The following is a 22,771-nucleotide window of genomic DNA, read 5'->3' on the forward strand; positions in this document are numbered from 1 at the left end:
ACAGCTCCCTTGGGACCCTCAGATGAATCTCATCAGGTCCTCCCATGGACTTGTACAGGTTCCTTAGGTGGTCTCAAACCTGATCCTTTACCGTACTGGGCTTATGGTCTTCATTTTCCCAGTTCCGGAATTTGAGTTTGTTGTCAGCTTGGCTAGTGTGCCTAGGGCACTTCCTTTTGAAGACTGGGGTACAGAAATCATTGAGAACCTCATCCTTCTCTTTGTCCAGGGTAGTCAGGTCTTCTGTTTCCTGCTACAGAGGGCCCACATTATCCCTAGACTTTCTTTTGTTTAGAACATACCAATAGAAGCCCTCTCTTTTATCCGCCTTGTTGGGGTGCATTGCTGCTGGACTATGATTCTAAACCAAAATGACACTGTTTTCTTATCGCTTATTGTACATTGATTAATTTAATTACATTTAAAGTATGTAATGGATGGTATTTAATATGATGTTTTATGAATAATTTTAATTAAAATCTAATTCTGAACCTTAATGTTGACATTATAAAAAAGTAAAAATCAATAACCTAGTAGAGAAATTATTCCTTTTCTCTTTGTCACAGAATTAAAAACAGATATAAAAGATAGCAACTTGCATATGAACCAATGAAATTGCTTCAGAAAACTTGCATAGACATGAGATTAAGTGAAGGAAAGAGCTAAATTATAACCTTTGGAGTCAGGCATTCCAAAGGGCTAGAGAAAGAATAAGAATAGTGCCAAAATTTCTTCGTAGATTAAATCTTTTCACATGAGGACTTTAAATAGCTAACAAAGCTGAAAAATGAAGTTAATAAAAATATTCATTTTTTGGATATTTTATTTTACACTTCTATAAATAAAATGTTCAATTGCTTTGCACTACACAGATCGATAGCTGAACCACAGCTCAAAAGTCTCCTCTGACTTAAAACAGGGTTCTGCCTTACTGCATGACTTCCATTCTTTAAAGCTGACTTAAAACAGCCCTTAACTGTCTCATAACCAAAAAATCAAAATTCTAATGGCAGCAAAAAATCAAACTGTCTATGTGTACATTGTGCATATAGATTGTATATAGCTTTTATAAATATTTAGGTTTTTTCTCTGTCAGTGGTGGACTGGAACTGGTTCAGTCCTGTCTAAAGCTTGGACTTATCATTAGTGTTGCTCCATCTTGGGATGGTAGGTTCACAGCAAAGCACTCAAGATCATCCTCTCTGTCCACTCTAGCTGTTTTTCTCTAAAGCATCTTTACTGTAATGCATCTACATTCGGGTGACGTCTGCATCCTTGTTCCCTTTCTCTTGCATTCCCTTCCAGTAGTCTTAGAGTGCGCTCTAAGATTCAATGGAAAAAGGCCCTGAGTACACTAATGGCATTCAGAAACAGACATTGTGTTCCCAGTACTACAGTTCCCAGAAGGATAGTTCCCAGCAGTACAGCGATAAGTACACATCAATTTGTTTGCACAAAAGCACTGTCATAGGGATGCTTTATCCATACAGAGTGTTCTTTCTGGATAGGTGATTCAAACCTGGAAGAAGCACATTATGAACACACATGCAGTTAAAAAAATAAGGCTTTGGTTGTTAGTATCTGAATGATAGATCAGTGCTGGAATACAAATTTTTTTCAACTTATGATATAGATGGGACTTCACACAGCTGAGCAGTTCAAATAAACCACTCAGCTTCAGGCACACATGCTTGACAGATGACAGAAAAACCTCAACCCAACTGTAAAAGCAAACGTGGTGTTTAAATTTATGGCATTTACTTAGCATTATCATCTTCAAAAACCACTTGTTAGAGACAAATTGTTGTCTTCAACAACAACCATCATCTTCACATTCATTTGTTCCTTATTAAAACTATGGTTTCACAGTTTATAATTTTAAAGATTTCTTCTTACCTATGATTTATTCAATTACATCTTTTATTAAAAAAAAAAAAAGAGAGTGAAAAGTTGAAACACATACCATGGTATAGAAGCCAGCACTTTAAAACAATTGCTAAATAATTTGAAGTGGGACAAAGCAAAGTTAATTTTGGAGGCTTGTGCTTCACAGATGAAAATCAGCCTTAGAAGCTACCTCTCTGCAGATATTGATTGTAGAGGCATATTAAATGCCCCACTTTAGACAGCAAAAGCTTATACACCCCATCCACTTGCAGCAGGACTATACCTGTTTGACTCAAAGGCACTTTTTCTCACTCACAGACTCTTTTGGGTTGTTGTTATGCAGGTTTTTTGTTTCTTTCTTTTAGAAGATTTCTTAAAAATATTTATTAAAAACCATAAAATTCTCAAAACACTTAAAGGCCTGTGTAAATTTTCTGATAGTGAACCACAGGTATTTAATGCTTCTAATTTTTTGTCCACTCAAGAAATACTGCAGAAAATGTTTTTCTGCATCAAGCTTTCTCTCCAGTACTCCTCCCTAAAACAGGGGGCTTCTTTCAGTATTGGTATCTCTCTTTAGTGTTCCTTCATTATCTGGTAAACCTAAAAAATCAAAACAAAACCAAAGACAAAAAAGCAACAAACAGTATAGTTAAAAATTACCAAAAGAATAACTTACAGGTTTTATCCATTATTTACCAAGGAAGAACTTCTCCACATTAACATGGTTGTTGTCTTAGTGTCTATGTAGAGAAAGTAATTATTTTATACAATTTTGAGTCTATTCACTTGGAGATTCAGCAACTTAAATATTGTAAATGCATTACTGGACTCTGGCTTTTGATGCATTTTAATGCATATAGTTGGATCAGTTTCAGCACAGAATCACAGAATGGGTCAGGCTGGAATGGACCACAGTGGGTCATGGTCCAACCTCCCTGCTCAAGCAGGGTCATCACACAGCACATGGTACAGGACTGTGTCCAGGTGATTCTGGAATATCTCCCACAGGGGAGACTCTACACCCTCTCTGGACAATCTGTTGTCACCTGTACAGTGAAGTTCTTCCTCATATTCAGCTGGAACTTCCTGGGCATCAGTTTCTGCCCATTGCCTCTTGTTCTATTGCTCAGCACTACCAGAAAGAGCCTGTCTCTATCCTCTTGACATCCTCCTTTCAAGTACTTAGAGACAATGATGAGATCTTCTCTCAGCTGCCTCCTCCTGAGGCTGAACAGGCCCAGCTCCTTCAGCCTTTCCTCATAAGAGAAGTGCTCCTGTCCCTAAATCATCTTTGTAGCCCTTTTCTGGATTTGGTCCAGGAGCTCCATGTCCCACTTGTACTGAAGAGCATAGAACTGGACACAATACTCCAGATGTGCCTCACCAGAGCTGAGCAGAGGGGCAGGATCACCTCCCTGAACCTGCTGGCAATGTTCTTCCTAATGCACCCCAGCATACCATTGGCCTTCTTGACCACGAGGACACACTGCTGGCTCATGGACAGCTTGCCGTCCACCAGGATCCCCAGGTCCGTCTCCACAGAGCTGCTGTCCAGCAGGTCACCCCAGCCTGTCCTGTTGCCTGGGGTTGTTCCTTCCCTGTGTTTGCCTTTGCAGAGCTTCAGACAGTTCTCCTCTGTCCATCTCTTCAATCTATGGAGGTCCTTCTGCACAGCACAGCAGTGGTAGCAGCCTCTGCTCCCAGCTCAGTCACCAGTGAACTTGCTGAGGAGGTATCTGGCGCTTCATCCAAGACATTCATACATAAGTTAAACAATTCTGGGCCCACTACCGAACCTTGAGGGACACCACTAGTGACAGGCCTCCAGCCTAATCCTGTGCCACTGATTATGACCCTCTGGGATCTGCCATTCACCAGTTCTCAATCCACCTCACTGCCCACTAACCCAGTCCACACTCCCTGAGTTTGTCTATGAGGATGTTGTGAGAGACAGTGTGGAAAACCTTGCAGAAGTCAAGTTAGACAACATCCACTGCTTTCTCCTCATCCATCCAGGTGGTTGTTTCATTGTAGAAGGCTATCAGGTTGGTCAAGTGTGATATATCTTTAGTGAATCCATTCTGATTGCTCCTGATCACCTCCTGTCCACATGGATAGAGATGGCCTCTAGAATGAGGTGCTCCATCCCCTTTCCAGGAATTGAGATGATTGGTCATCCCTGAGCCCTCCTTCTTCTCCTTGTTGAAGACCAGTGACATTTGCTTTCTTCCAGTCCTCAGGCACCTCTCCCAAACTCTATGACCTTTCAAAGATGATGGTGAGCAGCCTCACTGTGATTTCTGCCAGCTTCTCAGCACTCAAGTATGCATCCTGTCAGGGCCCATGCACTTGTGGATGTCATTTGCCCAGTCTGAGAAAACTCAATTCAAACAGTTAGTTTTTTCAGTTATTTACTCTGATGTAAATTCACATGAAGCAATGCTTCTTTTGTAACCTACTAATAAGCAAGGAATCTATGCATCCCAAATCATTAGATATATGAAACAGGAGCTGCTGGAGCATGTCCAGAGAAAAGCAACAAAGCTGGTGAAGAGCGTGGATCACAAATCTTATGAAGATAGACTGAGGTTTAGCCTGAAGAAAAGGGGCTCGGGGGGACCTTATTGCTCTCTACAACTATGTGAAAGGAGGTGGAGTGTGATGAGCATTCGTCTCTTCTCCCAAGTAACAAATGACAGAACCAGAGGAAATGGCCACAAGTTGAACCAGGGGATGTTTGGATTGGATACTGGGAAAAATTTCTTCATGTAGGGGGTTGCCAAGCACTGGAACAGTTTGCCCAGGGAAGTGGTTGAGTCACCGTAGCTGGAGGTATTTAAAGACCTTGACAGTGCTGGCTTAATGGTTGGACTGAATGATTGTAAGGGTCTTTTCAAGCCTAAAGAGTTCTATGATTCTAATATATTTTACTTGCAACAGACATCAAGGACCACCAAGATGCACAAAGATTTCTACAAGAACAACAAAATAGATATAGAGGTGCAAAATAGAACATGGAAATCCCTACAGAAAACTGTAATCCTGTAATTCACTAGTTCGCAAAACTATGTTATGCTTGGATGTAAATATGCTTAGAAATCATGGAACATAATTCAGGGAAAATCTCAAATCCCTTAAGAATATCTAGGAAAATGAGTGCATTATTGATAACTTCTTTAAAACCATGTGGGGTGATACATTGTAATGTATTACCTTGATTTCCATTTTAAACTTCTGCATGAGTTCCTCAGAATGATGACTCTATCTCCTCAGAGCTTATTGCAGGGTCTTCTGGAGAGTTCCCATAATTATATAGTTATACAGGATCAACATACAACCCAGTAAATCTTCTAAACTAAAAATAGTAATTTTTTCAAGTAGAAGAACGCATCCACCTTCCTTCCATCCACCCTCAGTCACCAAGATCAGGCTTTGTGTTGCAGACTCATAGAAAAAGCCAACCAAATATTTTAAGAAAGCTTTTCTGCTAGTCCCACTAGAAGAGCATAGTGTATTAAATTCATGCAATGGATATTTTTAAATTTTCTTGAAAAGGGCTTACTGCCTTCTGAATTCCACAACTGTTATTTCATTCAGTGCATGCCTGCCAAATCTGGGGACATTCTGGGTGCATCTAACTTGAACATGCACTGAGATATTTAGACACAGTATACAAAGAAATCTATTTTCAAAATGATAAAGATACTGAAGAAAAGATGAACAGTCGAGTATAAATTTGGAAACCCTGCATTTACAAGCCATGACCCAGTATTACAATTCATATAGTAATTCACTAAAATGCACAAAATGGAGGATATGTCATGGGAATCCTTAAGGCATGGCAACAGCATGCTTTTTACTGCTGCACTCTTTTTTCAAAAGTACGTTGGCTGAGGATAGTTAGGCTTCTGTGAATTGACAAAAGGATATCTCACCTGACAAGGCTACAAAAAGACAATCCCTTTTAATCCAGTTGGGGATTTCTCCTGTCTGGATACAATCAAACACAATTTTTTCTGTTTCAACACATTCTAAATCATACTTTGCTTTCCCAATGTTTCTGAAAAGCTTCTTTGGGAGGTGTGTCCTATCATGAAAAAGAAAAAAAAAAAAAGAAAGCGAAAAAAGAGAAAAAAAAAAGAAAAAAAAAGAAAGAAAAATAAAAAGATAAGTTATTTGTAAAGAAGTTAATTTTTAAAGAAGATAATTTGTAAAGAACTTGCTGTAGAAGAAGTAAGAAGAGAAGATGTTGATGTAGTAGCACAGGCCTGCCAAATAAGCTTATTTCAGCATATTTTATAATACAATGGATAAAACTTGCACAAGCCAGTTAAGTTGAAATTTTTTTCTGCTTTTTATACAAGGTATTTCTAAGTTACTTGATTTCTTTCATAATATAGATGTATACTCTACTTTAATACTTTTTCCCCATAAATACACATGAAAATTTTAACAGCATTCTTCAAAATATATTTTCTCTCTGTGAAAAGAGATCATTATTTTTCTGTTATTTCTTTGTTTTATTAGCTATTCAATATACCTTCTGTCATCTGTAAGTTCATTTCCATAAAATACTTCATAGGACAGAATGTCGGCCTGAGCATTATTAAAAACTTCTTTCTGATCAGCTCTTTCTTCCTCGTTCTTCCTGATAAGCTGAAGGATGTATTGTTGTGCCCGAGGGACATCACAATATATGGTGTGAACCTAACATGGATAAAAAATTAGATCATATTTCCTGTAAAGCTGTAGCATCTGTTTGCAGTTCATGCAGTTTCACATAACTGAAAGGTAAGAAAAACATGGTTTTTTCCATGATACTATTGTCATGTTTCACTAATTGATCTCTTAAAATAATGCCAACTAATGAGTGTTCAAGTTGGTCTAATCAGTTTTCTGTAGGATTTCAGTGGGTATTTATGGTGCTTTAATTCCATGTGTTATTCTGAAAATCTTACCTGTAGATTAATGTATACAAAATAACATTTTTCCATTTTTAAGACTATAACAATAATAAAAACCCTGCATTTTTTTCCTTAATGAACTTCTTAGAAAACCCATTAAATAAATTTTCATCTTTGCAGAAACAGTATTCTTACCATCTTGATAAGAGATTTCAAGAATATCAGCACTGTCATTTGAGGTTTCATTGCCTTGTTAAATCTCCTTTCACTTTGGAGGAGTTCAGTGACTTCCCTCTCTCGTTTCTTTAAAGATTCTTGCATCTCTTGCAGGATGATGCGTGCTTGCCAAAGATATCCATTTTCCATTGACCATTCAGTCTTCTCTTCTTCATTAACTACCTGGAGGCAACAAAGGTAACTCTTACATACTAAGCCAAGATCTAGATTTTGATTGCTTCCATATGAAATTCCCAAGATTATAACGAGCAAGGTGGAGCAGAAATGGAGAAAAGCAATGAAATGTTGAATAAGACAGTTTCTTTGGTTCCAACATTCAAAATACAGTTTTTATAATTCAAGGAGGTGGATACTTCAAAGCACTTTGTAGCAAAGTTTCTACTATCAAATATATAGTGACAGCCATAGCACACTATCAGTGATTCCTGAACCAATGAGTTTGTTTCATTATCATCATGTTTTAATCATTCATCATAAATGTATCATTCTCAAGCCATGTATATATCTGCACACCAAAATTACTATCAGTTAGCCCATGATTGATTTGAGCTTTTGCTAGCATCAGCCTGATTGCCTTTGAAATACCTGCAGTAATCTCATAAACAACCATTTACATTTCCATTTTTATGCTCACTTGCTCTGTTTTTAATACTAAAACCTCTGATATATCTGAATTTTCTCCTTCTGTCTTTTCAGACTTTTGCTGAAGAATTTTTATCTGGAAATTCATGAGGTCTTGCAATCTTTCCACATGTAGACTCATGTTGTGTAGTTCCTGTAAAGCTGAATTGAAAACAATAGAAAACAAGGTAAGAATAACTTCAGCATTTCTAATCTGCAATTCCAACGATACTGTCTCTGTGAAATTATCTCCCCTTAGAAATCAAGAATTTATCATGAACTAATAATTTTTAATAATCAATATTTCATTTTAATCAATAATTCATTTTAACTTATTAAAACTCGAAGAATTATTAAGGACTCGTGCTTTGTTCTGCTCTACATTTCTAAAGGATAGGCTACAAGTGTTGAAATAAACCTACTGAGAAATTATGCTGACAGTAAAAAACCTGGTGTGCTAAGGAGTTTGGAGTCATTAAAGACAGTACTTGTAGCTTCAACATTCTTTTATTATTCCACCTGCACACACAATATTGAAATGGAAATACTTATATTGACTTCAGCTGGTATGCAGCTCAGTGTAAACAAAAAACCAAACCGGAAAGAAACAGAAACAGATCAAGAAACTGCATTTGAAACACTCACTCAGTGTGTGCTGGGTATAAAGATAATCTAGCTTTTTACACAGATTTTCTAGAATCCAGACCTGCAAGTCAAGAAAAGGACAATTACAGGAAATCAGTGTTCTACCATTTTTCATTATATTTCCTTGGGGAGAATAATCAATAATACGTAAATAATGTTGTTGCTACTTCTGTGTACAACCTACACAAATGGGCTATTGACCAATAATTTTCTTGAAAAGAAAACACAGAAATAGACCAGACACTGCTCTGGAGCTAGTGTTTTCACAAGAGCCTGAGTCAAGGGGTTCTGTGCTTATACTTTCTTAAGCATTTGTTCACATTACTGAAATGATAATAGAGACAAAAATATTTGATTCTCCTGAAACAATTGAATAACAAAAGCTTTTGGAAGGATTTCTACGGCAGCCCTGCAGAAAAGGTGTGTGCCTGCATTATCTGGACTAACAGAAAATATTCCTTCTTCCCACAAGCCTTAGGACATAGTATCGTCATCTCTTTTAACTCTTTATTATAATACTTTTGCTACATTTCCTTGATACATAATAATTAGGTCAAAAGATTTGTAAACCCCAGGGTTTTTTTTGCAGTTTATCAATAAGGCACAGGGTATTATAGTGGTGGGCTTGGCTCAAAGTGTTTAAAAAGTAAAAACCTTGATTTTAAATACCGATGCCATGCAGAATTTAAACGGAAGGTGGTGCTACATCACTTGAAAGAAGAAACTAAAAATCTTGCTTGAGATCGTGACTCAGAAATCGTACAGCAATCTGCATTCAGTTTCACAGACCCTGCCCCCAGCCCCCCTCCCTCCCCCACCACTCCCCACCACAAAGTTGGGTAAGATCTTCCTGACTACGTGTCTTGAAGAACTGCAGTGAAAACTGCCTGTAACAAAGCAATGTTGCAAAATTAGAGGAAGATTTGCACATATTAAACAGAAGAGAACCCTGTGCAGAAAATAATAAATATCAGGTCATGCTTACCAATGCTATCTATTAAAACGCAACAATTTTTTTTACACTTATGCTGTTAATAAATTAAAGTATCATTATTGCAGACAAATTTGGAAAACCTGGGGAACTTTAGGCAGTTTTTCCTGGGAACTACCAAATAAAGTAGTTTTGCTGCTGTGTCAGCCAGCTGAAGTGCAGTATTGCAATAACTTAGACAATGAGAAGCTTTTGTTGATTTTTAATTCTAATTGCTAAACAAAGAAGAAGCAATGTGCTGTACTGTAATTTTAATATTCTTTAAAAAAAAGACATAAAATGTGGAATGCAAGAGAAATGACCATCTAGTAGTTTTTAGTGGAAAGCAAAATACAGTAAGACAAACCAGCATATGCTATCTTCCTTGCTGTTTAAAAGGTGAAAACCTGCATGAATTCTCTGCAAAAAAGGAAGGCAAGTACATAGAAGTCAATCTTTGCTGATTTAGATATACATATCTAAAGGCAGACAGGCAGACAAACAGCACACACTAGAAACAATAACAAGAATGCCATCTAACACCAAAAAGAAAACACAAACTATGTTTCTTTACCTTTTCTTCTTTCCAGTTCTCTGTTTGTTGTTTCATTTGGTGAAGAACCTCTTCCTTCTGTTGGATCAGCTGTTTGTTTCTTTCTCTCAGGTTCTGAAGGAAATAAAATAAGGCAAAAGGGATTACAATTTTGACACTATTTTTCAGAAAGGCAGACAGTTTGAGGTTTTTTGTTCCACACCTTGAAAAGTCATAACATTTGGACCAGGCTGCTAAGACCTGTGGATCTTGCACCAAAAAATTAAAATTCCTCATTTAGCAGTGACCATCTGTGGCCAGAGATAGTCTGATTCTAACGACCTTTTCTAAAGGCTTGAACACTCTGAATCTTTTCCTCAGTAGCAGAACAGAAGGAGGAACAGGATAAACCTTAATATCTATTTATCACCAAGTAAGCAGCACACATCCTGTATATTCTAGGAATATCCTTCACACTTTATTTACATGAAAGGAAGGCTATTTTCAAGTGCATAGCTGGGCCAAGCCATTTGGAAGTGTACTGTGGAAGGCTTTATTCATCTCCAGAAGGAGAAAGACACAGCTTATTTTAAAATAAAATTTTACAATTTTACAAACTGTGTGTCTTCATTTAACTGTCTGTCCATAAGAAGAGAGTCTTAATTATAAGGCTTGTTCCTGCAACCTCTGTAAGTACCTGCCGTGCTTATCCCCATGTAAAACAGTAATAATTGGTTACCTCAATTGTATCTTGCCAGTGTATGTTGTTCTTGTTCATCTGCTCTTGGTAAGCTTCTAACTGGCATTTCAGACACCTCATTTTCTCACTATAATGTTTCTTTATAGTAGTTACAGTCTCCTCCTTTATAGCAAAATATTATTGAGAAAATAAGTAGTGAGTGAGAATAGAAAGTCAAGCACAATAAAGAAAACAGTTTCCACAACAGGTTCTCTTCATTTTCTTTATTCAATGTTTTTTATTTTTATTCAATGTATTTTATTGCAAAAAATTATTATTGATCCCAGGAGGTTTGTACTATCATTCATTGAAGACTTCAAGTAAAACTTACTGCTAAAATAATATATATTTTGTGTATTTTTCTGCAGAAATAAAGCCAAAGCCTTTCTGAGAGCAGATCAGAATGAATTCACCTGAAGCACAGCTAAGCAATTTTAAAGACATTAAACTTAGGTCAGAAAGTGAAAGTTTGGAAGTAGCATAAAAAAAAAATCTGCACAGCAACCAAAATGAGAGCGATTCTGTGAAGTAAGATGATTACAGTCCCTGTGTTTGCAGGCTGTTGTCTCTTGCTATGCATCTGTGTTCTTCCCTTTTCTTTCTCTTCCCTTAGTGATCTGCAGTCATTTGAAAGTGGAAGATGTGACTGTGCCAGGGTTACATTCCTACCAAATTTCAGAAATAGATTTCCACTGGTATTACAATGCTTGTGCAGGTGTGACAACCTGAGAATAAGATGAAGTCTTGTTCTCTACCAAAGGGTATTTAGCCTTTGTATGCTACACACAGGAAGTTCTCTTGATTTTACTTGACAGTCAGAAGTGTTTGTTCACTTCCCCTTGGTGGCTTTAGAGGAATTTCTGAATCTCTTCCTTCTGTGTGCCCAGAGTAAACTTTAATTGTGTGGAAAACATTCCTCTTCATAGGAGCTAAGTGCCTGTATTACTCTGGATCAGAAAAGGAGGATGATGTGACAAATAAACAGAAAGGTGAAGCTGTAACTGCAAGAACAGATTCCAGAACAGAGTAGTCAAAGATGATGTAGATAATTCCATCTTTTGGGAGAGTTATTGACTAATGAAATGCAGAAATGCTTCCACTAAGGAAAGAGAGGTATTGTAGAGTTTTGGTCACATGAATGGCATCTCTGGACTGTCACCGTCAACTTGCAGGAGTTTACAGGTGGAGGGATTCTGCTATTCTGTAAACTATACTGACAAAACATTGCAAAACTGAAGCCAAGCTAAGTACAAAGCAGACAAAAAATACCCACCAAAAAAAAAAAAAAGAAAAAAGCAGCCATAAAGGCAATTCAACTGGGCACAGCCCTTTACTATGCAGTCATTCTGTCATTCTTGAGAGGCACGGCCTACAGAAATGCTAATGTTGTAACTACAGTGTCAGTCATGACACGGAAGTGTTATTTAACAAAAAATTTTAGTAACAAATAAATTTTAGAAAAATCTCTGCCATTGTGCCCGACGCAAAGTAAAACCAGACTTCACAAAATTGTGAGATAAAATACACTTTAAGATACACTGACATTATTTACAGAATGGTACATGAATGGAGATGTTATTGTGAATGGAGTAGATATTATCCCTCTGTATCACTTTGATTAATGGTCAACAGTGCTAATGCTCCAGAATAATTACCTGCTTTTCTTTCCTTATATTGTCTAGTTTTCTGATTATCTTCATGTGTCTGTTTTTCATTTGCTGCATGTCTTTTACAATCTGTAGAGGATGAAGGAAATTATAAACTCAGAGCACTAGCAACTCCAGTTGTAATGAACCAGAGATAAATATCCAGTAAAACTGCAGGCCAAAAGTCTAGGCTTCAATAATAGAAAATATGTTATGCTATTGAATAAAAACCTGTGAATAACTTGAAATGGAATTTCTCTTTTGGTCCTAGCATTGCACCTCCACTTCTTCCTTTTTAATGTCATGATCTAAATAGAATATGGAAGACATAGTCATTATAATCATTCTAAAGTTCTAGAAAAAGAAAAATAGCACTGTGAGACCTACAACTGGGGAAAAAAGGGGGAAGCAGTGGGGAAGATTGCATTTTTGCATTTAAGAGTGAGAAGAACAAAGTGGTTACAGAATATACTCTATTTTATTTTGTATTTAATTAAAATAATTTGAAATTTGATAGAACTTTAAGGTACACTGGCATTTTTAATGACTAATAAGAAGAGATGTATACATGAAGGATGGACAACTTGAGCATTTTCCTGTTTGAAAATGAATCATTTAAGCTTTAAATTGCATCAGGTTCCTTAGGAAGCTGTTTAATTAATTTTGTTTCTAATCCAATTCATAACAGTCAACAAAGGAAAATTCCACCAGCACCTGTCCTAACTGTCCACCTTTTCTTTGACATACTCGTCTAGTAGGTGCAATGTCAAATTACACCTACAACACTGATACATGAATGACACTAACAGATACTGCTCAGTCAATTACAGCAGTAATGAATGTGATCATATATAAATTATAAAAAGCTAGAAATGTTCCTGAGATTTCCTTGGGTTCTGTTCTTCATTTAAGGTTTGTGTGATGTAGATTCTGCTGATAGTGAGCAGCTCAGCCAAATTAAAACAAAAAGAATAAAATCTCAGATTATTTGTTGTGGCTGATGCATTATTTGAAAATAGTTGTGGTTGTTAGCATGGATCTAGATTCTAAATCTTTATGAATATTTACAAGCAGTTGACTTGGGAGTGAGGAATCTCTGCCATCTGACACTGTCACAGTTCAAATGACATAAAAGTAACAAAGCACCAATGCAGTCTTGAAATATAGTCTCCTATTTACCCCCATCCAAAAAATTACTGTGGAAGTAGAGGAATTTTAAAGAGACACAATTTAAAGGTTAAGACACAAGAAAAGTCTCTTTGAGGAGAAGACTGAAAAGATCCAGATGGGTTTATCCCTCTCATCACCCAGAGAGATCAGAGTCATCTCAGTAATTTGCTCCAGGTATTTAACTTGTGTCTTAACATCTAACTCAGCAATCTGTATGCAGCCTGTACAAAAGAAGTCACCACTGAACTTTTTTGACTCATAATAAAAGACCAAGCATACAAGACCATATTTAGTGGAATAAATAAAGCAATGAACCCAGTAAACCATGGTATATATGTATTTGTGTTTATTTTATATATATATATATGAATGCGCACACACGATGGTCCATAATTTAAAAATGGCTAAGTAGAAAATCAAAAATTTTTCTAGTTACTGGCACCAGAAATATTGTAATAGCAAAAAAACCTCACACTGCCAGTCAAATACCACATCCAGCAATCAAGAATCACGATGAGAAATATGTAAGAAGACAAAGGTTTCCTCCAAACACAGTTACAAGGGAGGTTTTGTCTTTACACACCTACCTGGGAAAGGCATTTAAGCAACCTGCAATCTGATCTAAGTTAGGATGGCACTTTGATTTTACTGTTTGCATTTTTATATCAATATTCAAAATTTAAATGCAGGCTTCCAAATTTGAATCAAAAAAACAACCCACTGGGCAAAAGAATTATATGAATTGAGTTAGTACAATGACAGTGATTATGACAATTCATCCAGTTTATCCTAAGAAAAGAGATGCTCGATTAAACTGTCAATTTTTAAAATATTGTAAATTATTCAATCATTGGGGGCTTTCTTTGAGGGAAGGGGATGTTTGTTTTAGGTTTTCTTACCTTGATGATATGCAGTGTAGCTAAGCTGTAGGGTATATATGGCACTTTCATTGTACATTCCTCCAACTCAGTTGCTTTGTGATCAGCATCAGAACAAATTCCAGACGTGGTAAACTGATCTAGTGTAAAACAAAATTTATGTTGTCAACTAAAATGCACAGCAACTTTACATATGCATATTACATTTTAAATTTTTTACTAGAGGCATCAACTATATACATTTTTTTTTTTTTTCCTGATAGCAAAATAGGCTCCTGGGAGGAGACATGCAGCAACTCTGACTTGTCAGCTTTGATTTCTGGACACCATCACACATACTTATATTGTTTGACAATTACTTGTCCCTGAATACTCTGATATTCATTACTTACATATATTTATGTCATTAAAACTAAAAATTAAAAACAAGGTTACAAAAAACCATAAAGAAACATGTTGCCTCTTAAGAAAACTAGCTTTTACCACAACTAAGAGGACACTTTATGTCCTTGGAAACTACATTTTACAAGTTATTTGATAGACCCATTTTTTTATGACAGTATGATATATATTTTACTTTTTTTAAAATCTTCCTTTTTTGTTAAATAAGATCACAAAATTACTTTTTTTCCCCAATCAGATCTCTCTGTCTTAATAATATAGCTGACTTCCTATTGGAAAATTATTTTAAGTATCATGATCCTCAACCCATTATCATAATTAACTAACTGGAGTATAAGGTCAAAAATACTGATGTAGTTACCTAGAACAGTGACTTGTGTATATCTAAGCTAAAGAATTTTATTCAAAAATCCAAGCAACACAACTTCATTCAATCAGAGTTCACATACAAGGGAGAAAAAAAAGAATATCCTCATTTTGTTTAATATATTATGTGTTCAAGAAAGCACGAATAATACTTGCTTTGTAAATATACCTTTTTCTTGAGTTCTGTCTTCACTCCATCCAATCAGGGAATTCAGAAATGACCACTTGTTTATATTCATTCCAAGCTTGTGCAACCATGAGTTTCCCTCTCCATCTGTTAACAAAATTCAAGTGCTAAATCATTTACATTATTGGACTGATTCTCTTTGGACAAAAAGTGTTTTAAGTAATTAAAAGTGATACAAATTATGAGAGACTGGGAAGTAGTTGAGAAAGCCACAAGCATAAGAAGGATGTGTGAGGGCTTGAGACTTGAATGGTTCCACCCGATCCTAAAAATAGAGATATTGAGTGCAAAGGTTATATTCTGGACTTTTTAATCATCTTCTGTAAGAATGTTTTCCAAATGTTATTTTGAAAAATTAAAAAGCAAACTGGATTTTGCTCAGTATCTTGGGAAATGTGTCTGTGTGTTAAGAGGTGGGGCTGTATTCCATTGTTACTTGAGGTGTGTCTGACAGGTTTATTTGAGAACTCTGGATGCATGCAACATTCCTGCAGAGATAAAACCAAGCCACAACACCTTCAAGTGTTCTGGTGTGAAAGAGAAAAAAGTTTCTCAAAGAAGTCCTCTGACTCTTTGAATTGGTCAAAACAATTGTCAGAAATTAAGAGATTTTGTGCACTAAGGAAATTTATATGTATAGACACCTTTCCTGAGTTCCTAAAACAATACTAATTTAGTTACAAACTGCAGTGATTTTATACTAACAAATATCTGTCTCTGCACATTGCTTTTACTAGCTGTGTTGTAAGTGGATGCACCACTTCAAAATACGATCTGTCCAGCTACTAGATGGAGTCATCAGATCCTGTTCAGGTACAGCCATAAAAGTCTTATTTCTTAAGATCCAATTTTGATGATGTATAAAATACATAACTAAAATACATGTTGTAAAGAGTACCCTTGGGTCAAGCTATTATTTTTTCTGAATTCATTATTTTCATTGCAGTACATTACATATATATTATACATATATTAAAAGTTTTTGTTCTGTGAATTATGTCATTGAAGGACGTAAATATAGAATATATTTTCTATATAGAACAGCTACTTTTGAAAAGACTTGACCTCTCACATCTACATCCTTTTGGTTCACAGTTTGCTTTCTTTCTGCCATCTTGGAGACTCTTGGCAGCCCTTCACTTAAAAATCCTACTTTAGGCAAAATTAGCCACTAGTGCATCAACGCTCGCAAGAGCATAGGGTCTATCTTTTCCTTAGGATAAAGATCAATCAGACATCCAGATTTAATTTCTGACTAAAAAATGCATTACTATATTGTAATTACGTACTATTAGAACTATTACATACTGATGCGACTGCAAAGTTTGTCTTCAACCTAGACAGACCCCTCAGAGGAAAAATATTTGAAACTCCAACCAGTTAATTTGTGAATGCTAAAAATTAGTCTATAATGTCTTCTGTTTAACTTAGCATTTCATGGAGCTTGTGACTCAAAGCTACTAAACATCCCTTTTCATACCACTCGTGGGTTAACTCACACAGAATTCTGTGGCTTGGCAGGGATGAGACATCTGCAACAGTTTTTCCCATTTCTTTCCAATGCCACCGGTCAGACTGCTCTCAAAAGGCACTCTGGGTGTGACAGCTCCTTTCAGTTTAATTCCTTTAGAATGTAAGGCTCTTCAAACCAGAGGTCTCTCTCGGATTACAGTTAGAATGAAAGCATCCAGCACAGAATAGGCAGACATATTACTATTTCTGAATAACTACCACTGTACTTTTCAAAAGTTTTCAGAGAGATTGCACACTTTGTTTTAGAAGTTACAGATGTAGACCACACAAAAAAAAATCTACTCCTGTTCTGATGGCTTTAGTTTTGACTGGTACAAAGCCACTATGCATCTGTTGTACATGAGGAGCTTGAAGACCTTGTCCATAACCTATAAACTGAATCTTGACAGGAATCCTTCCACTCAGTCCATATTCAAACTATATCAGCACTGATGACAAGGTGGACTGTAATGTTTATGCAGTTCTGCTTCAGAATCTACCAATACCTTATGTGGAAAGTACAATCTCATTCTGAACATCTGAGGCACAACTACTACTTACCCTCCTCAGGCGTGTCTTCCACCACAACACTTTCAATCACACATGAAGGATGTTCCTGTATGTCTTCTGAAGAATCAATAACACTGCCTGGTAGAAGAACAGAGGAGTGTATGGCGGTCTGTGGTTTAGACTCAGGATCAGTTTGTACTGAATCTTTGGGGACTTGCCAGCCTGAAAGGTCAACACTTTGCACCCATGCTTCTGGAAGAACAAGCAACATAATTGTTTTTAATAAAATACTAGGACAAGGCATTCTGTTGAGACTCTTAAAAATAAATTTCATTAAACAAGACCAGATTTGTAATATTACACCCCAGAATAGATTTAAGATTAAAATACTGAAAACTGTCAGCCAATTTAATTAAACCTGGGTGGACTTTCTCATAAACTGATCACAGGAAACCTTTAGTTTTGGGTCTTTCCTTCCTGTCTTTTTTGAAATCTAACGTGATCTTGGCTTGACTGTCAGATTTAGCTGAATTAGTAAAGCACATCGAGGTCCATGAAATAAAGTAATCAGAATTCACCATCTGTCCTGAATAAAACATGTCAGGTCTCATGCAGCTTCCATCCAAAAGCACATCTCAAACACACTCTTCAATGTATAACTCTTGGTCAACTTTTTTCCACTGGATATCCCTAAGAAATTTGCTCTTTTTGTGATCAATTTTTGTTTCCCCAGAAAAAGGTTTTCTTGATGAATTTTAAAGAAAACAAAGATATTTATGAGTGAAAAGGCTTCCTTTTTTTTTTAATACCTTGCCAACCTCATAAGTTCCATAGAGAAAGATGCTGCTTTTCTATTTCTTCAAGGTTTATGGAACAGCCAGGAGGAAAATGAATACTTGATTCTGCACATGAAATGCAAATGACAGGCTTTTTGGGAAGCACTCATAGCACATGCACAGAAATGAAAATGTAGGTGCCTATAAGTTCAGCAACTGAACTCCTGTTATGGCAGAGATTTCAGCTATCTGGCTAGGGGTGTCAGCATTGGCACTTGCTCACACTTGGTTTGTGCTCACTGAAAAGACCTGAACAATACACTTGCAGAAGTAGAAGTGGTCATAAAAAATTATGATCATAGCAAAGTTTTCATTGAAATGACCATGGACCACTTGAAGGTCTATATAGCTAATGGAGCTGACAGAATGTTTTCATATGGTAGATTGAGAAACGCAGCTCAGAAATGCAGAATAACAAAGACCAGTCTGGTTTAACTAATCCTTCCATCCCACTGTCACCACAGCTTGAAACTTTTTTTATGTTTCCCCAATCAGTTTAGTAAGTAGTGCTACCCAAAGAAGCAGCACAAGAATATGTTCCTAGACTGAAATCAGCTTCTGCTGTGGTTTAAGCCTATGTAGCAGCTCAGCCCCATGCAGCCGCTACTTCCTCCCTCACTCCCCCACAATGATGGGTGAGTTCATCAGGAGGGTGAAAAACTCATGGGTTGAGCTAAAGAAAGTTAATAGGTAAAGCAAAGATCTACATACAAGCAAAACATAATAAGGAATTAATTCACTACTTCCCACTGGCAAGCTGATATTTACTCAACTACAGGAAAGCAGGGCTCCATTGCATGTAACTGTTACTTAAAAGACAAATTCTGTAACTCAAAAGATCCTTTATTTTTTCCCTTTACACTTTTATTGCAGTGCACAATATCGTACAGGATATCCCTTGGGACAGTGTTGTGGTTTAGGAATGGTACTCCCTTGTTCAGTGCCCGCCCCAAGACTGTCCTAAACCACACACCACTCTCTCATAACAAAACAAACTCTCTTTTAATACCTTTGTGTAGAGAGGCTGTCTGAGAGTAAGTTTCATTTTTGCTTCTTGTTACAGCATTTTCTGTTGATGCACAGACTCTCTGCTATTCAATATTACCCATAGTGCAAGTGCAGGCACTGGACTTTCTTATAATGACACCAGTGGACTGAACAGGGCCTGTCCCACCCTCTGTGCTCTGATGTAAAACAAAGAACAGCAGTGTGAGAGAGGACTGGTGGGAATGCCCTTAAAGTGTGGTTCATTAGAACAGCCAGAGCGAAAGAGAAGACCACTGCTTCTGTGACTTGGGCAGATGTACAGAGTGCTTCTCCTTCATCATGGGGAAAATTGTTTCCCTTTGTTGCTTACAAAACAGTGGAAACTATAATTTTTATCCCTGCTGCTGATCACTCCAAGAATCAGGAATGTAGCAATGAAGTTACAATATTCAGTATAACTGAGTGGTTAGAAAATGGGCCTTCTGAAGCCTCATCTCTTTTTTGTGCATGGAATAGTGGCTTCCTCTCCTATTTACCAACTGCCTGGATTGTTACTGAAGTCTATTCCTTCCTCATTAGCACTACATCACATTGGTATCAGCTGGTATGAAGATTCATACCAGGATATCTTTTATAACTCCATCTCATCCCTTGAAAGTGATTTAGCAATTAACTTCGACAGTGTACTACAAGTAAAGGCTTGTTTGCATTGTTACAAGCTACAACTCAGTTCTTTTCCAGATGGAAATTCATTATGCAAACATTTTCTTTTTACTCTGCCTGGTCAAACAACATTTTTCTCTCTAACATTCTCAGGTTACACTGCCTTAAGTAACAACCTTGCCCAGTTTTATTGCCCAACAGAGCTGACAATCAAACATGTTTAACTTGTTATTCTTCAATTCTGGTGAGAAGGTTAAACAGTCAGTCAGGATATATGTGTACATATATATAGTTGGCAAGAAGAAGACAATATATGGCAGCTATCACCTAATAAGTTGCCAATATGGAGCAAAACACCTGTGTCAACCATTAATATTCCAGCTTGCTACCACAGGCAGCAAAGCTTTTCTTGCTGTATTTTGTCGATCTTTCCTCTTGAAAATAAGAATAAAGGCATGTGTTTTGTATTATAAGTCACAGACATGCTGGAGAAAATGCAAGAATCTAGATTTAACTTTCCTTGGAAAATGATGTGTGTTTGTGTGTCTGTTGATAGACAGAGTTGTTCCTTCATATTGGTTAGACCGGAGATTCCATGGTATTCCCAGTCTACTCATTCATTAGTCAGCTGACTGAGACAACAAACAGACCACAATGCCGCACTAATGGTGCTATTCATTGCTAAATCAGACATGGCAATTCAGTGTTAATCTTCAATATTGCATTTAAATTCTAAACATAATGCTTGAGAAGTATGTTTGACATCTGAAGAAAAACTACTTTTACAAATACATGTGGGAAGGCCTAGTATTAAGTAAGAGAAGACTGCTCCCTTATGATTTATGGACAGTATCTCCAGGTTGCATAGAATAAGCTGCAAATATTCCTCATCTTTCTCTCAAACTGTTTTTCAGCACCCTGCTCCCTAAGGTGGGGCAAGACAAACCACCCTCAATGTTTATTACAGGCTTTGCATAACTGCTCATTTATTTTTTTAATTATACACCATTGAAAAGCAGTTATAGAATCTGGCCTTCTGCTTTCACTTATCCTAACCCTGAACTCTTACTTAATAAATGTCTCAAACTATCAATGATTGTAGATGCTGAATATTTTACTTTTTGAGACTCAATATGGCCACATTGGGGCCAGAAAAAAAAATGTGTCAGAAAAAAAATGAAGCCTGAACAGTCACCATAGTTTTTGTAGGAGGTAATCTACATAACAAAAATTATTTTAAGAGTACAAGTGCAATTTAAAGACAATTTTAAGATGTCACAGTTAGGATACATATTATCACTGTGGAAAATCTAGGAGGAAACCCACAACTTTTGGCAATATAATTTTTTTTCTTTTGTTGTGACATCATCATCTCTTCTTTGAGGCAGAAACCTCTGGTAAAACTTATTTGCCTTGCAGACTAATTATTTTCAGCAAACAGGAGTTAGGATTTCAGGGAAAAAATAAGCAGCAGGCATGTGAGACTTTGAGCAAAGGTCTAAGTTTACAAAAAAAAAGTCTTAAATAAAATAATGGTAGAAAATAAATTAGGACCTACTTAATTAATTTTTAATCACTTATTAGTGAAAATGGTTTATGTTTAAAGTTCAATTGAAACTCCCTTTCCTTAAGTTTAAGTTAATTGCTTCCTGTCCTACAAATTGATGATTTTTGAAGCTTTCTGAACTCAATCTTCTGAGAAATAACTGAAGATTCTTACATTATTAGCCCATCATCCCACTTTTCAGACTTTCACTAGAAGCCACATTCATCAGCTCTTTGATGATTCCCTTGTACACTCTGTCTTGTTCATCTTCTAAGATTGCATTTCTTGAAATGACATGAGTATCATGCCTGACATACTCAATAACTTGTTGAGCTGTGAAAAGTCAGGCCTATTTTTCTAAAAAATCACAAACTATTTGTAAAACCTGCTGTCTTTACTTAGAAGACCTTAATTTACCACACTTTCTAAATGTTTATGAAGACACATATACAATATTCCAAATTATCCCTAGCATTTGAACACATATTTCCTAGGTTTGCAAGACAGCTTTTGAAAAATAATTAGCTGTGTTTAAAACTATTATCAATTATTTGTGCTTATCCTTCTGCTATGTAAATTACTTAGCTCTTTTAGTATGCATTTTCCACGCATGAGTTCTTTTCTTTCTTCGACTTTTTCTACATCTGAGAGGCTGAAAAAGAGATAGTTGTCCTCTTCCCACTTTTCACTTAACTTACTTGATATAATAGTAGCCTGGCTCCACCCTTCCACTCTCAATAGCTGTGTGCCAGAATGTAACATACATAAACATTTTTTGTTTTTACTAAATAAATCCTAAGTCCTAAATAATTACCTTCATCCATGGTTATCCGTCTCTTTCTCAGTGTTTCCAGACAGATGAGAGTTAACTTCTGGTATTTTCTGAAAGCCTCCCACACTGTGTACATAAATATTTAACCTGCAAAAAATGCAAGAGCCTCACTAGGCAACAAGATACCTGCAGAAAGAAAAATACTGTTACTGGATTAGGTTTCTTCTCACTGTTTCCTGCGGCAGGCAATGTCTGTTTTGCCACCAGACTAAAACTTACTAGATGAAAGTCAAAGGTGTAGGAAATTTAACTATAAGTGTTACAAATACCGGCTGGTGCTATATATCTGAAAGCACAAATACCCACAAGATTAGAATGGTTTCATTAGAATAGTTTACAATCTCTGCACTTCCTTGGTTTATCTGGAAGAATGTGAAATGTGATTCTCTTGTTACACTTCCAGTAGTAGTTAAATTGATAGAGATCTAAGTGTTATTTTACGCAATTTCATCTCTAATTTCACATTAACAGAGTGATTAAATGGTTCCAGATGAAGCTGTTACTACGTTAGAACAACTTTTGCCCTGCTTTTCATGATTTTTTTCAAGGAAGTCTATTGCCATTTCCCTTCTCTCCTAATTAAAGGTAAAACAAGTCCACATTTTATCACTGCCTGTACCACTATGCTGTGACTGGCCTCAGCTGAGACTGGCAGGTTATTATGAACTGTAAGGCAATATGCGGTTCTCTTGGAATAA

The 22,771-nt window shown here is 36.5% G+C and overlaps 1 protein-coding gene across 1 annotated transcript; it reads right to left on the minus strand.

Annotated features, from left to right (window-relative positions):
• Positions 1–531: 531 nt before the first annotated feature.
• Positions 532–22,186, minus strand: LOC104685292 (synaptonemal complex protein 1-like). Its single transcript, XM_039567818.1, has 14 exons — positions 22,056–22,186; positions 17,261–17,461; positions 15,170–15,274; positions 14,254–14,372; positions 12,194–12,274; positions 10,539–10,661; positions 9,842–9,934; positions 8,298–8,358; positions 7,666–7,814; positions 6,990–7,193; positions 6,431–6,597; positions 5,826–5,977; positions 5,104–5,181; positions 532–1,519 (listed from the first exon to the last, which is right to left on the minus strand). The coding sequence occupies exons 1-13, from the start codon at positions 22,147–22,149 to the stop codon at positions 5,138–5,140; spliced, it is 1,593 nt and encodes a 530-aa protein (XP_039423752.1). The 5' UTR covers positions 22,150–22,186; the 3' UTR covers positions 532–1,519; positions 5,104–5,137.
• Positions 22,187–22,771: the final 585 nt, after the last annotated feature.

The sequence above is a fragment of the Corvus cornix genome, chromosome Z (genome assembly GCF_000738735.6).
Source record: "Corvus cornix cornix isolate S_Up_H32 chromosome Z, ASM73873v5, whole genome shotgun sequence".
Classification (NCBI taxonomy): Eukaryota; Metazoa; Chordata; class Aves; order Passeriformes; family Corvidae; genus Corvus; species Corvus cornix.

Bases quoted from the DNA above. Each gene is read 5' to 3' on its own strand.
- LOC104685292 (XM_039567818.1), bottom strand. From the start codon at position 22,149: ATGTACACAGTGTGGGAGGCTTTCAGAAAATACCAGAAGTTAACTCTC. The intron at 10,662-12,193 runs GTAATTATTCTG...TTTGCTATAAAG, and splicing joins ATATAAGGAAAGAAAAGCAG to GAGGAGACTGTAACTACTAT. The intron at 6,598-6,989 runs GTAAGAATACTG...TATCCATGTTAG, and splicing joins TGAAATCTCTTATCAAGATG to GTTCACACCATATATTGTGA.